This window comes from Sciurus carolinensis, chromosome 3, assembly GCF_902686445.1.
Source record: "Sciurus carolinensis chromosome 3, mSciCar1.2, whole genome shotgun sequence".
In the NCBI taxonomy this organism is placed as follows: Eukaryota; Metazoa; Chordata; class Mammalia; order Rodentia; family Sciuridae; genus Sciurus; species Sciurus carolinensis.
In genome coordinates, this window is record NC_062215.1 from 10,831,855 (window position 1) to 10,845,730 (window position 13,876).

At 38.6% G+C, this 13,876-nt stretch overlaps 1 protein-coding gene across 1 annotated transcript in view; it reads left to right on the forward strand.

Annotated features, from left to right (window-relative positions):
* Nucleotides 1-12,981, forward strand: part of Abca6 (ATP binding cassette subfamily A member 6) — a 58,071-nt gene extending 45,090 nt beyond the window's left edge. Inside the window, exons 27-39 of the mRNA XM_047546032.1 lie at nucleotides 744-821; nucleotides 1,999-2,090; nucleotides 3,018-3,138; nucleotides 3,726-3,843; nucleotides 4,887-4,978; nucleotides 5,408-5,592; nucleotides 6,069-6,144; nucleotides 6,221-6,315; nucleotides 8,050-8,169; nucleotides 8,326-8,466; nucleotides 9,611-9,690; nucleotides 11,821-11,876; nucleotides 12,003-12,981. Coding sequence (XP_047401988.1) covers nucleotides 744-821; nucleotides 1,999-2,090; nucleotides 3,018-3,138; nucleotides 3,726-3,843; nucleotides 4,887-4,978; nucleotides 5,408-5,592; nucleotides 6,069-6,144; nucleotides 6,221-6,315; nucleotides 8,050-8,169; nucleotides 8,326-8,466; nucleotides 9,611-9,690; nucleotides 11,821-11,876; nucleotides 12,003-12,104 — 1,356 coding nt within the window. The 3' untranslated portion in view covers nucleotides 12,105-12,981. The remainder of the gene's footprint in view (nucleotides 1-743; nucleotides 822-1,998; nucleotides 2,091-3,017; nucleotides 3,139-3,725; nucleotides 3,844-4,886; nucleotides 4,979-5,407; nucleotides 5,593-6,068; nucleotides 6,145-6,220; nucleotides 6,316-8,049; nucleotides 8,170-8,325; nucleotides 8,467-9,610; nucleotides 9,691-11,820; nucleotides 11,877-12,002) is intronic.
* The last annotated feature ends 895 nt before the right edge of the window (nucleotides 12,982-13,876 follow it).

Below are 13,876 nucleotides of genomic sequence, written 5' to 3' on the forward strand. Positions count from 1 at the left end.
CAGAGATCAACTTCAAGCAAGTGAACACAAGGAGCAGTGATGTTTAAGTACATTCTTAAAGGAAGAGCTCAAGAGCTAATCTGTCGGGGAGTGAGGCAGGGAGTACGTATGTTTTGCAGAGGGAAGCAAAGGCATCAAACCAAAAATACTTCACCGACTGAGGGATGTTTGGAATTCTTGACTATGAACTCAGCTCTTTGCTTAAAGCATTTTGCTTTTAGAATATAAGTAGACTGGCAAGGTGAAATCCATTAATCTAGATCTGTCACATATGAGGAGAAATGATCTATCACATACTAGGAGAATGAATTGACTGATGAAGAAAGAATAACGTGATAGCACTACTTATTATGATGGGAAATGGTCACCACGGGGGGAGAAGGGACCCTGTGCACAGGCTTCTGTGGGGCAGTCAGGACAGGTATTTCAACTCCTGGAATTTTTCACAATGCCTGCACCTCTCTCTGCGTTGCTTTCAGTGGACTTTCAGCAATGTTTGGTTTTACACCAAGAGATTTTTTTTTTTTTAAATTGGAAGACAGGAGGTTACTGCTCATTGAGAAACAACAGGTCTTGAGTAGGAGTCTCCCTTGTTTCTTTGTGGGGAATTTGTCACCGATGTACATCAAGGAACCGAGCTTAATGAGGAAAAGAGTCAGCCTGTGAAATTTCATATTATTTAAGTGCAAATTGTAAAGCTGATGAATTTTCATTTACACCCTGCCCCCCTTTGGCCTTTTCAGGAATCACAGGAGTACTATGAAGAATTTCAAGAATTCAAATATTACCTGAGTGCTGTTGATCTTCTAGTATGCCTGATAGTAAGAGGACCTTATTACCTCACCACGCATTCTTTTGAATCCCTGTCATTTACTATGACTCTTTGATCTTGTCTGGGATATGCCAGCTCTGAAAGTGCTAAATATACTCTTAGATCAGTCAATTACATTTGAATATGCTCTTAAATCTTAGCATTACTTCTCATATGCCTGACTAGAGTATATAAGACAGAATGCAATGTAAAATTATTTTTTGTTTATCCTGTTTACTGCCCCCACTAAATTTGAGAAAGTTGGTAAAAAAAAAAAATACAGATATAAAGTAAATTAAATCTTCTGAATTACAGGTGAAAAGACAAAAGTTGAATGAGAGTGAAAGGGAAAAATGATTACATTGGCAAATTTAGGCTGAGAAAGACTACTGTCTTTAAATACTCTGCCAGTACTTCTCTAGGCATAAATGAAAACAGAGACATCCCTGTTCTCAGAGACCTTATATTCTGATGGAAGTTGACAGGTGATAAGCTAATTAAATTACTGTGTTAGATGGGTGACCAGGAAGGGCTTGGAGAAGGACATTCCACGGTGAGATGGCAGGAGTGACCTTTGCTTGTCCCAGGGTCATCCGGGAGGCCAGTGTGGTTTTGGCAGAGCGAGCAAGGGGAAGAGTCAGAGGAGAGATCGGAGTCACTGAAGCAGTGGCGTGTGGCGTTGGGAGAAGGGGCCACGTGGAGTGCGGGGTCTGGGCCACTCCAAGGACACCAACACTACTTTGAGTGGTGGAGTAGCCTGGAGGGTATTAGGCAATGTGATACAATCAGACTTAAATATTGAAGAATAACTGGTGACTGTGGAGAGAAGGGAAGTGCAGGGCAAGAGGAGCTGAGGAGACCAGGTGGGAACCTGTTGTGATAATCCAGGTGAGAAGTAACAATGACCTGGGTAGGAATAACACAGTAGGGGTGAGAAGTAGTTGAGTTATGGATAATTTTGAAGATGAAGCAGGCAAAATTTACTGACAGACTGAATGTGGGGTGTGAGCAGAAGGAAGGAGACAGGTTCAGCTAAGATGGATTGTGACTGAATGACTAGGTTTTTCCCCTGACTTACAAGTATTCCCAGCAATGTTACCTGACAGACCCCACCAATTTCACTTTCTAAATGTTTAAATTGCATTTCTGAACTTAGGTTAAATAAGACTGTTTTTCTTTGCTCCCAGCCTTACCTCCAGGCTTTGCTATTGATGTTTGTTCTAAGATGCATGGAACTAAAATGTGGACAGAAAGTCATACGAAAAGATCCCGTTTTCAGGTTGGGAAAATTTTAAATTTCATATTTAATATCATACTTTAATATTCCTAGACAGTGGCTGTACTGTCACCTTGTGAATATGCATTTATATGTACAGTCTAAGCAGTACTATATCTGGCATTATGATCAATGGATTTCTGGTTTACTGCCCAGAAACAGGAGTCCTGGGAGAGCTCAGCCACAAAGCTGCTGAGGGAGACTAGTTTCTCAAAAACGTGATGAGTCGCCAAACACACCATACTCCCATTCAAGGCAGTGTACGTTCCTGAACAGAAGAGACAGGAGGGATTGATTTAGCAACACAGTGCAGAGTATTTCACAAGGGGGAGGGACTCCGGAAGGAGTGAACAGAAAAGATGTCGAGACCATGGGTGTGATGAAGATGACTCAGAGCCAGCAGAGAAGTGATGCTGACTTGCACTGTCAAGAGGAAGGAGCAGTACTTGCTGATGAGTTTGAAAGGTCAAAGCTGCTTACTGGAAGAGAGGGATTCTGGCTAGTGGGGTGGTAGTTCTCAGCAAAAAGCAGAAGCAACACCAGCAGTTATAATCACCACCACTCTATTGAAAGAAAGGACTCCTTGGGACATTGGGACACTTACTTTTTCTTCTTTCATTTCCCTCTCTCTCTTTCTCTCTCTCGCTCTCCCCCTTTTTTGGGGGGAGGTACCAGAGATTGAACCCAGGGGTGATTAACCACTGAACCACATCCCCAGCCCATTTTTATATTTTATCTAGAGACAGGGTCTCACTGAGTCACATAAGACCTCCATAAGTTGCTAAGGCTGACTTTGAACTCGCAATTCTTCTGCCTCGGCCACCTGAGCTGCTGGCATTATGCATGTGCTACTGCACCTGGCTGGACACTGACTTTTGATACATCCTTGACAACTGGAAAACCACATGTAACATTTCAATTTTTCCCCAGAATTTCCCCACAAATTCAACGTGTTCAGCCAAATCCAGAAGTACCTGTGGATGAAGATGAAGATGTTCAAGCAGAAAGAATGAGAGCATCAACTGCCCTGACCACTTCAAACTTAGATGAGGTAGAAAAGCAAGAAATAAAGCACATGTTACTGGAAACGTCCAAGAATTGTCCAACATAGAGTTCCAAATGCTGGTTTCCATTTTGAAAGTTTGGAGTTCGGTGCATTTTTAATACTTAAATATGCAGACACTTTGGAAGTGAAAAGAACATGAAACATAATGATTTTATTCTTCTTTTGAGAACATGAGTTTTGATAATTAGTGCTTGCATTTTAAAACGAAGCAAGACTTCATGAGTTGTAAAATGTATGTGAGATTTGTTTTAAAATACGAGTTAGAGATTGAGATTTTGAGGTTTAGTCTTTTATTCCATGACGTAGAGGTCATGATGTTTCTATGAGCTTAGCCACTTCTATTTTGGCAAGGTCATGAGCTGGCTTCCATGAAACTGCTATTTCTTCAGTCTATTTAGAAATAGGACACTGTCCATGCTAATGAGTGCATATTATATTTGTAACAAACATTATGGATTACTCTTCAAAATATGATCTTGTCTATGATCTAAGTCATGAAAGGTCCAACAGGGAGAACTTGGCATCACAGAGTCTGAAATTTAGTAGGAAAATCATGCTGTCATCTTTCCTAGAAACCAGTCATAATTGCCAGCTGTCTACACAAAGAGTATGCAGGCCAGAGGAAAAGTTGCTTTTCAAAGAGGAAGAAGAAAATAGCAGCAAGAAATATCTCTTTCTGTGTTAAAAAAGGTTTGTAGTAACCACTTGAATTGACCATTGTATTTAGAAATACCCACTGAGAATCTGTGCTGTCAGGAGGCCTTCATTCACTCATTTATCTGACACATTTTTTTGAGTGTTTCAGGGATCATTTTAGGATCTGGAAATATAATTATGAAGAAAGTAGGCAAATTCTCTCTCCTAGCAAGTTTTACATCCTAGGAGAGGATCCATAAATAAAAATAACAAGAAAAGTATCAGGTACCAAGTAAGTTCATGTGGAAAATTAAAATATTTGAAATGACATGAATGCCTTGGAGCAGTGTTTGATTAGGGTTAAGGAAGACTTTTTTGGGCAGTGACATTAAAGCCCAGATCTGGTGATAAGAAGGGGCTAACCATGTAAGCATTAAGAGATAAGAGCATCCAGGTAGAGGAAATGACAGGGGCAGGGACTCCTATCAACACAGCAGGAGCATTTGAATTTCAAAGAGGCCAATAATACACCTGAGAACAGAAGGGATGAACTCAAATGATGGGTGGGGCTGGGTGGGGTCAGGTTTTAGAATAGTTAGAAGTTCATATTTCATTCCAAGTTAGTGGATTGCCATTGGGGGGATTTTAGCAGGCCTATGTCATTGCTTAATTTATATTTTGAGAATCCACATGCTGGCTACTATTTGTTCCTGAATTTGGGTATGGGGCAATTTATATCAGCTTGGATGAAAGGTCGCAGTAGTTTGGGCATGTATTTGGGGTGAGGTGTCCTTGACTTCCCAGGTATAGGAATCACTTATGTCTGTACAACTATAGAAAACAATTTGGGTACATTATTAACGGAAACAGGAAGTCTTGGGGAATGAAGATAAATATATTGATATCAAATTCATAAACTTTTTGCTAATATTTTATATAATCATAAGAATTAAAGAATGTTTTGGTGACATGGATCACATATACATACAAATTTAAAAATGACACAGACGGTACATAGATCCGATTTCATTGAAGAAACAGGTCTATATAAATTGGGATTTCACTTCCACTATTGACAATCTGATTCCTTCCTGCAGGTGAAGTTTTGGGATTGCTAGGACCCAATGGTGCTGGTAAAAGTTCCTCTATTAGGATGATAGCTGGGATCACAAAGCCAACAGCTGGACAGGTAGTGGAAAGCAAAGAAATGCCTTCTGTCCCCAGCATAGAAATTTCCTGATAAATATAGATTATGTCATTGTAAGTCTGTATTATTTTGTATTTTGGATAATTTTATTTCTCCTCTTTTATTACCTTTACCGGGCATTTAAAAGTTTATAAAAGAAGTTGGGATGTCACCAGAAACCAAGTACCTTTTCTTCATCACAATACCTTGGAAACCCCTGAGGCTTATCATATCTCCAGTCCCCCACACGTCAGAGTGTAATTTTGTGTTAATAGACTGCATTGCTTTCTCTAATAAATATGAAGCAATTTTCTAGGGTATTTCTTTGACCATCTGACAGTTTAGGTATTTATTAACTATGTGTCCGTTTTTTGATTACTTGTGCCATTGGAGAAAAGGCTACATGTTTCTAAAGCTGTTTTACTTTTGCAGGTGGAACTGAAAGTTGGGGAATGCAAGTCAGTTTGGGGTCACCAGGGAGATGACATGATCAAGTTCCTGGGGTACTGTCCTCAGGAGAACGTACTGTGGCCCATCCTGACAGTACAGGAACACCTGGAGGTGTACGCCGCCGTGAAAGGGCTACAGAAAGGGGATGCTGCCATGGTCATTTCCCGGTACAGAGGGGTCCTGTGATTCCTTTTTGCCAAGAGACAGGGGAGGCTGTATCATTAATAATGAATTCACTAACAAAGAGTGGAGGGTGGGGAGGTGTTTACACCTTTTCAGAGCATTGGTGGTAGAACAGGGCTGGGGGACAAGACCTGGTTTCCTGCATCCCTGAATGAGGGAATTTAAAACAAGGATTTTTTTTAAAAAATTGTCAAGGAATAAGTGAATGAATAATTGTGAATAATCATTCATTTCAGTTTTCTAATAAAAAACTGGGAATGGAATAGCCATCCATTTTCAGTTTGTCATTTAGAATTCTAGTTTTTCTTGAGAACTTTTCATGAGGTGAAAAATATTATGTTCCAAAATAAATGTTTTTTTTTCTTTACCATGACTTAAGACTTAGCTTTTCCAGAGTAGTACTACCAAGTGTTCCTTCAATTCTTGCTTGACTTCATATTCTTATCCTCTTTTCTATCAGACTAGTGAAGGCTTTCAACTTGCATGAACAACTAAATGTTCCAGTGCAGAAATTAGCAGCAGGAACCTCTAGAAAGGTACGTGAGATGTTTGATGCTTTTCTGAGGGCTGCCATGGCCTGGAAGCAAACAGGACTGTTTCTCTGCATTGCAGCTATGTTTTGTGCTGAGCATCCTGGGAAATTCACCTATCTTGCTTCTGGATGAACCATCCACAGGCATAGATCCAACAGGGCAGCAACAGATTTGGTGAGCATTACCATAAGCCTCAGAGCCACCAGTGTAAATGTTGTATAAAGTTGTGCTTTTAAACTGATCTTGGAAATCAACCCTCAAATCTACTGGTTTCTGCTTCAGTGGAGACTGTGCTAATCAGCTGCTATAGTTTGGATCTTGAATGTCCCTCAAAGACTCATGAAGGCTTGGTCCCCAACCTGTGATGTTATTGAGAGGAGGTGGAAACTTTAAGAGGTAGGATCTAGTGGAAGGAGGTTGGTCATTGGGGACATGCCCTTGAAGCAGGTAGTAAGGCCCTGACCACTCCTGTCTCTTTTTGCCTCCTGGTCACCATGAGATGATCAGCTTTGCTCCATCACATGCTCCCTGCCATTGTGTTCCACCTTGCCACAGGCCCCAAAGCAACAGAGTTAACTGATCATGGACTGAAACTTCTCAAACTGTGAGCCAAAATAAACTTTTCCTCCTTTTAAGTTTATTCTCCTTGGTGTTTTATCATAGTAATGGAAAGATGATGTGTTAGTCATTCATCAGCTAGCATTATAGTAAATACCCGAGAGAAGCAACTTATAAAGAGAAAAGATTTACTTAGCTCATTGCTTTGGAGGATCAGTGCATGATCACTTGGCCCCACTGCTTTGTGCCTGTGGCAAGTCAGCATATCATAGTAGAAACGTGTGACAGAGCAAAACTGGTCACCTCACAAGCCAGAGCAAAGAGAGCAAGAAGGGAGCTGAGTTTGCACAGTCTCCTTAGAAAGGCGTGCCCCCAATGACATAAAGACCTTCCACTAGGCCCTACTTCCTAAAGGTTCCACCGCCCCCCATAGTGCTGCCCTAGGGATCAAACCTGGGCGTTTGGGGACATTCAAGTTTCAAATCATAGCAGAGAGAATTCATATTATTAAGCAAACAAATATTTTACAAATACGCAATCCTAATTTGCATCATATTCTTACAGTATTTAGGCTTAATAAAGAGCCTACATAGTTTGTTGGAGTCTTGGAGTTTTGGGTATATTAATTTGGAATGTGTTTTTGATTTTGTCTTTTAATTATTGATATATTTATAACTGTTTCCTTTATCTCCTTCTGCTCTGTTTTCCTAGAGACTGTTAATTCACTGACGTAAATTCCCAATTTCCTTTCTTCCCCTTTTAAGTGATCAAATTGCTTATGCAAATTTTACAGTTTTTTTTTTTCCTCTTCCTACTTTATTTTCTATGAGTTACTCTTTGGATTAATAAAATCTCCAGTCCAGTTTCATATTTGTGATAATCCAATATTTTTCCAACTTTAAAAAATCCTGTTATGGAAATTTTATGCAAATGTACAAAGAATGATTTACAAATCTATTGTGTCCATCACTCAGTTTCAACAGTTCTCAATATCAGGCCAAACTTTCACTTACACCTTTACCTACTTCTTTTCCCCACTCTCCAATTATTCTGAAAGAAATACAAGGCAGCATATCCTTTTATTTACAAATATTTCAGTTACTATCTTCAAAAGAGTATTCTTTAAAAAAAAACCTTAAGTATCTAAAAATATTAAAAACTTTCCTTCAGGTTATCAAAGCATAGTTTACACTTTTCCCTGGTATTTTTGAATTAGGATCTGAACAGGATTATAAACTTACCTATAAAATTTCTCCTCCATTTCTCTTTCTCTCTCTCTCATTGGCATTCTGTATCTTTTTTTTTTTTTTTTTTTTTTTTTAATGCTGTGTCTTTCTTGGCTCCCTTCAGGCAGGCAATCCAGGCAGCTGTTAAGAGCACAGAGAGGGGTGTCCTCTTGACCACCCACTACCTGGCTGAGGCTGAGGCTCTGTGTGACCGTGTGGCCATCATGGTGTCTGGAAGGCTGAGGTGGGTATCTCTCCAGAGCCTAGAACAAGAATCCCTGTGGAAAGGACAGAATTGCTGTGAACAGCTGGAGCCTTTCCTTTCCCTTTCCACTACCTCTGAAATTTAAGAATTGCATCAAAATATTAATGGTAGTGTTTTTCTCCTTCTTACCCATAGATGCATTGGTTCCATCCAACACCTAAAAAGAAAATTTGGCAAGGATTACATTCTAGAACTCAAAGTAAAGGAACCTTCTCAAGTGTCTTTGGTCCACACCGAGATTCTGAATCTCTTCCCACAGGCTGCACAGCAGGAAAGGTAAAGGGGTTCTGACTATAGAGAAAGGTGTAGACTTTACCCTCTGTGGATTCCTTTTTGCTCTGTGAGAACTTCATTATGATTTGACTTCATAATCATAGTTAGGGGCCTCAAAAATGGATTTGTTGAGTCTTCCTTAGAAAAGGCTTGGGAGCTATTCCCTACCCCATACCAATATGAAAGAAACTGCAATCAAGATAATGTATCTCCCTTTGAGGGAATTTTCATGCTTGCCTATGACGGAAAAGAATGGAGTGTGTGTGTGTGTGTGTGTGTGTGTGTGTGTGTGCGCGTGGGTGTGTGTGTGTGTGTGTATTATTACTGGGAAAGGACAAGAAGGTTGAGCAGGAGTTGAATTTCAGACAACAGGATATAAAAATTGCTATTTTTATTTTGGCACAGTGAAAATGTAAAGTATCTCACATGAAAATGAAGCATCTAAGGTATGATTGAGGGCATGTAACTCAGTCCTATTCTTAGACTTTTGGTGTCATGGATCAGACAAGAGGCTTTGATATACATGGGAAGACCATGAATGGTAAGATGGAAGGAGCAGGGACTAGTCTATAGAGATCCTGTCCTGGAGGTGTGGTCAGCCTTTGGGCCACCTGGGAGCACCAAAGTCTTATTTGGGGAAGAATTGAGAAGAGGACATGAGATCATGCAACCAGAAGTAGTACAAGGAAACAAGAAGTCTCAAATCAATTCTGACTGTTCTTTAGAGGCCAGCAAAGTCTCCAGGTCTTTTATGTCCCTCCCTCCCAGCTTCACATCTCTCTTTACAAGTTAGCTTTCTGGTGCAAAGGCTCAACTTTCATTTGAGATTAGTTACCAATATAATTTGAACTCATCAAAGGGAAAAGTTTAGAATATTTCTTTGCAACAAGTTTGCATAAAGTCAGCATAATATGTATCTATGCCAGGTCACTACTAGAAAAGTCTACAATAGCAAGGTACCAAAAATAATTAAAAAATTTTTTCCATTAACAAATGATAAATGATTTTGATTTGCATCACTTTTATTTTAAAAAGCAAATTGTTCTTTTAAAAAAGGAAATGGATGATAATATCAATCTTTATTTTGTTGCTTGTCTTGTCCCTCAAGGGAGATTCTGAGTTGAATATGACATTTTCCTGTTCCCAGGTTTTCTTCCTTGTTGACCTATAAGCTGCCAGTGGCAGATGTTTACCCTCTATCCCAGGCCTTTCACAAATTAGAAGCAGGTAAGAATGACCATATTTAAAGAAAACTTTTGAAGGATCAGCTCATACTTGGACAATAATTTAGTGGCAGATATTTGTGTGGTATACTTTTTAACAGGACTGGCAGGGCATGATTTTTAAGAATGCTAATTGTAGTTGATGATGGCCGTGACCAAAATACCTGACAATAACAATTTAGGGGAGGGAAATTTCAATTCTGAGCTCACAGTTTCAGAGGTTCAGTTCATGATGGGCCAACTCCATTGCTCTGGGCCTACAGTGAGGCAGAACATCATGGGGGAAGGGCTTGATGGAAGAGGCTGTTAGCTTGTGGCAACCTGGAAGCAAAGAGAGAAAGCAAGCAGCTGGGGATGGGAGGTAATCTCCAAGGACACACCCTAGTGACCTACTTCCTGTAGCCACATCCTACCTGCCTTCAGTTACCACCCAACAATCCATTCAAATTAATAATCCATCAAATGGATTAAGCCACTAAGTTCATAGCTCTTATAGTCATTTTACCTCTGAATATTTCTGCATTACCACATGAATTTTTCAGGGAATACCTCACATCCAAATCATACCAATAGTTATTCCAGCTCTCTGGAAAGAGGTTAATCTCCAGTGCAGGAAGAGAAACTGCATGAAAATACAGCCATGCTTGACTGTTCTTACTGTGCATCCACGGCATTAACCTCTGAAAGTCCTTTGGTGTGGCCTGCTTTGCCCATGTATACATAATCCTTCACACCAAGTGTCCTAAATGATTACTTCACGACGACTCCTCTCCTTACATATCTTCCACCTTCCCACTTTCCTCCCTCAGTTGATGTCCTTGCTTTATATTTCACTAATAAAATAAAAGCAATAGAGAAACCTTCCTTTTGTCCATCAACCTCCTCATATCTGTGCTGGTGTACTTCCTGTTGCTTTGAATTTCTCTTGCTACTTGAGATTGTCCATTCTTTCTCTTCTGTCATCATCTTTTTTTTTTTTTTTTTTTTTTTTTTTTGCTTTCAGGTGAGTCATTCTCAGCAGCAGACCAGTGTGGTCTCAGCACAGTGTAGTGGTGAAGAGTTCAGACTCCAGAGTTAGCCTTATTGGTTCCCATGTCACTGCTGTTGCTTACTACCCAAGAGACATTGGGTAAAAATTGCTTAATACTTGTCTAGATGGCTTATCTCTACAGTGAGGGATAATATTAGTGCTCTCTTTGCCAGAGCATTCAAGAAGTTAATTTCAAGTACCTAGAACTGTGCCTGGCTCATTGTACTTGAGATAATAGTAATCTCTGCTATGCTCCTTTCACTTGAGACAACTGACTTTCTGACTCTTCCTAAATGTTGCCAGACATAGTACTCTTGCCTCAGGACTTTATATTCTGGAATTCTTCCTAAATATCCAAACTCTTTCTCCACTTTTTCTGGTTTCTGTTCAACTATCCCCTTATTACTGTGACCTTCCTGAACATCCTATGGAAAAGGAGTGCCTGGCACACATTAGTTTATTTATCTGCTTTCTTTTTCTCTAGAGCTACTATAACCATTTACTTTATTGTATACTTAAGTGTTCATGAATTTAATGCCCATATTTTTCCATTAAGATGCAATACAAAGGCAGAGGTTTTTTGCCTGTTTCTCTGTTGTTCTATTCCTGGCATCTGAGAGTGCCTTTCAGGTAGGAGATTCTTGGGCTGTACGTGGTAAACCATGAACATGTGAATATGTGAATCCAGTGACAAGTGTCATTCAGACTTTGTGGTGGAGAAGACCAGCAGAGACCTGGTGTGGCAGGTGAACCTACTAAGGGATCACCCATAAGATGGGTATGAGACACGACTGAAATCTTCCTCATGCATTAAGGATATATCAGTGATGTGGTTCCTAAAGGAACATGTATAGTTCTCCAAACACATATGCTAAATAAAACAACACATATTATCAGACACAGTATAAAAAATCCTAATCTCAAGATGAATTTAGTGTGCATTTATGCTTTTTATGATGTTCATTATTTCATCCTTCTGCAAAGTATTTGTCTATTTGGTTTGCCTATTTATATTAATAATTTGCAGATTTAGTTTATATGACTTGGAAAAAATCTTGTAATAACCTGTCAGCATCTAAACCTAGTTCTTTTTTTCCCCCCCAGTGAAACATAACTTTAACCTGGAGGAATATAGCCTCTCTCAGTGCACTCTGGAAAAGGTGAGTCTACCATTTGACTTTCTATCATTTCTGTAAATTTCACATGCAAGCCATATGCATTTTTCCTGTTTATTTGGAAGACAGTCCATGACCTGGTTATTCCTTTCTCTTCTTGACTTCTCTTAGGTATTCCTGGAACTTTTTAAGAAGCCGGAGCTGGGAAATGTTGATGAAGAATTTGATACAACCATGAGATGGAAACTCCTTCCTTATTCAGATGAACCCTAAGACCTCAAACCCAATGTGCTATGAACATTCATTTTGTGTAATAATTAGTAGTATGATTTAAAAGATCACTTGATATCAGAATCAGGTATAGGTTGTATGTGTAGTCAGTAAATGAATAAATTTAAAAATTATTCCTCTCCTTAGACTTAGGGGTGGTTGAAAGTCGTGAGAAAGGCAATACAAAATACTGGTAAAATCCCCCCAAGAACCAAACACTGGGTATTGGGAAATAAAACTACAAGCTTAGAACATTTTCAAACATGACTTTTTTTTTTTTTTTTTTCCATTTGCCAAAGATTCTGTAGTTGAAGTAGGTGAGGATGTGTGCAATAGCAGGAAGCTGTGTAACAGTTTCATGCTGGTTTGGTACATCAGGTTTATGATTTTTTAAAATATACAAGTGCAACTCAAGTTCTTTTCCTGAAACCTTTCAGAAATTATTTTTACCTCCACAGGGACTAAACAACCCTTCAATTAAAAAATGAAAAAACATGCACATTAGAAAAGAAGTTTAAGTATACCTTTTGAAAACAAGGGGAGTCATAGTAATATTTGTTCAGATTTTTAAAATTTTGAATCCTAATGTTATGTTCTTATGATTACCCTCATTTCCCCATCAATAGTTTTCTGTGTATTTCCTACTCTTGTAAGGTCATTTCCCCTTATTTTTGCATATGTGCATATAGTATATCTATATACACATGTCTTCTGTATGTCAGCTTCACATATTTTCATACCTAAAAAATAACTATGTCTTTCTGAAAATCACCAGAAAACTTTTTGAAAACTTAAAAAAAAATTTTTCCTGCTTTATTTTTCTGGTGATGTATCATATAACTTAAAAATATTTTTATGCTCAGCAAAGAAAATTGGTATAATGGAAAATAATATAAAAATTAAATAAAATTGAATAAAAGAATTATCACAATTTTTCCATACAAAATCTAACTATTTCCTTCTATCTTTAGGACATTTTTTACATAGTTGTAACCATACAGTATACATAATTTCCTAAAAAGATATACATACTTATTTACATAGCATTGCAATTATTTTAATTTAATTTCAAATTTATGGTAAGGTTGCAGTTTTTTATGTATTCATTCAGTTTTGTGTTATTTGTATTTCTTGTTCATTTATTTTGCCTAGCCAGGCTTTTCCTTATCCGTGTCATAAGCTTTTTATATAATTAAATATTTTACCTATATATTTTATAATGTAGGGTCAAACACCCCAAATCTGAAAACTTGAAATTTGAAATGTTCCAGAATCCAAGACGTGTTGAACACCTACACGGTGACACCAGTGGAAAATCCCCCACCTGGCCTCAAGTGTAGGTCATAGTCAAAATTCTCAGGCACACTGAAAGTACAAAATTGCTTCCAGGCTATGTGCGTGAGGTGTATATAAAACATAAGTGAATTTTGTGCTTAGACTTGAGTCTCATCTCCAAGATATTTCATGTATTTGCAAATATTTTTTTAAAAATCTGAAAAAAAAAAACAAACCCTGAAATCTGAAACCCTCTGGTTCCCAGCATTTCTAATAAGGGATAACCAACCTGTGCCATCCTTACCTCTGAAGAGTTATATTTCTAAAGCTATTATAAATGATATATAGTTTGCTGTTTCTTCAGGAGTTGTTAGTGCCTTATACTAACAACTCCTGAAGGTTTGGCTCATCTAAGAAGAAGCCCAAGAGATGGAAGGGTGGAAGATGAAAGAGGTCAGAGTATTTCTTCCCTCTTCTCCCTACCTTGTTGCTAGATCTCT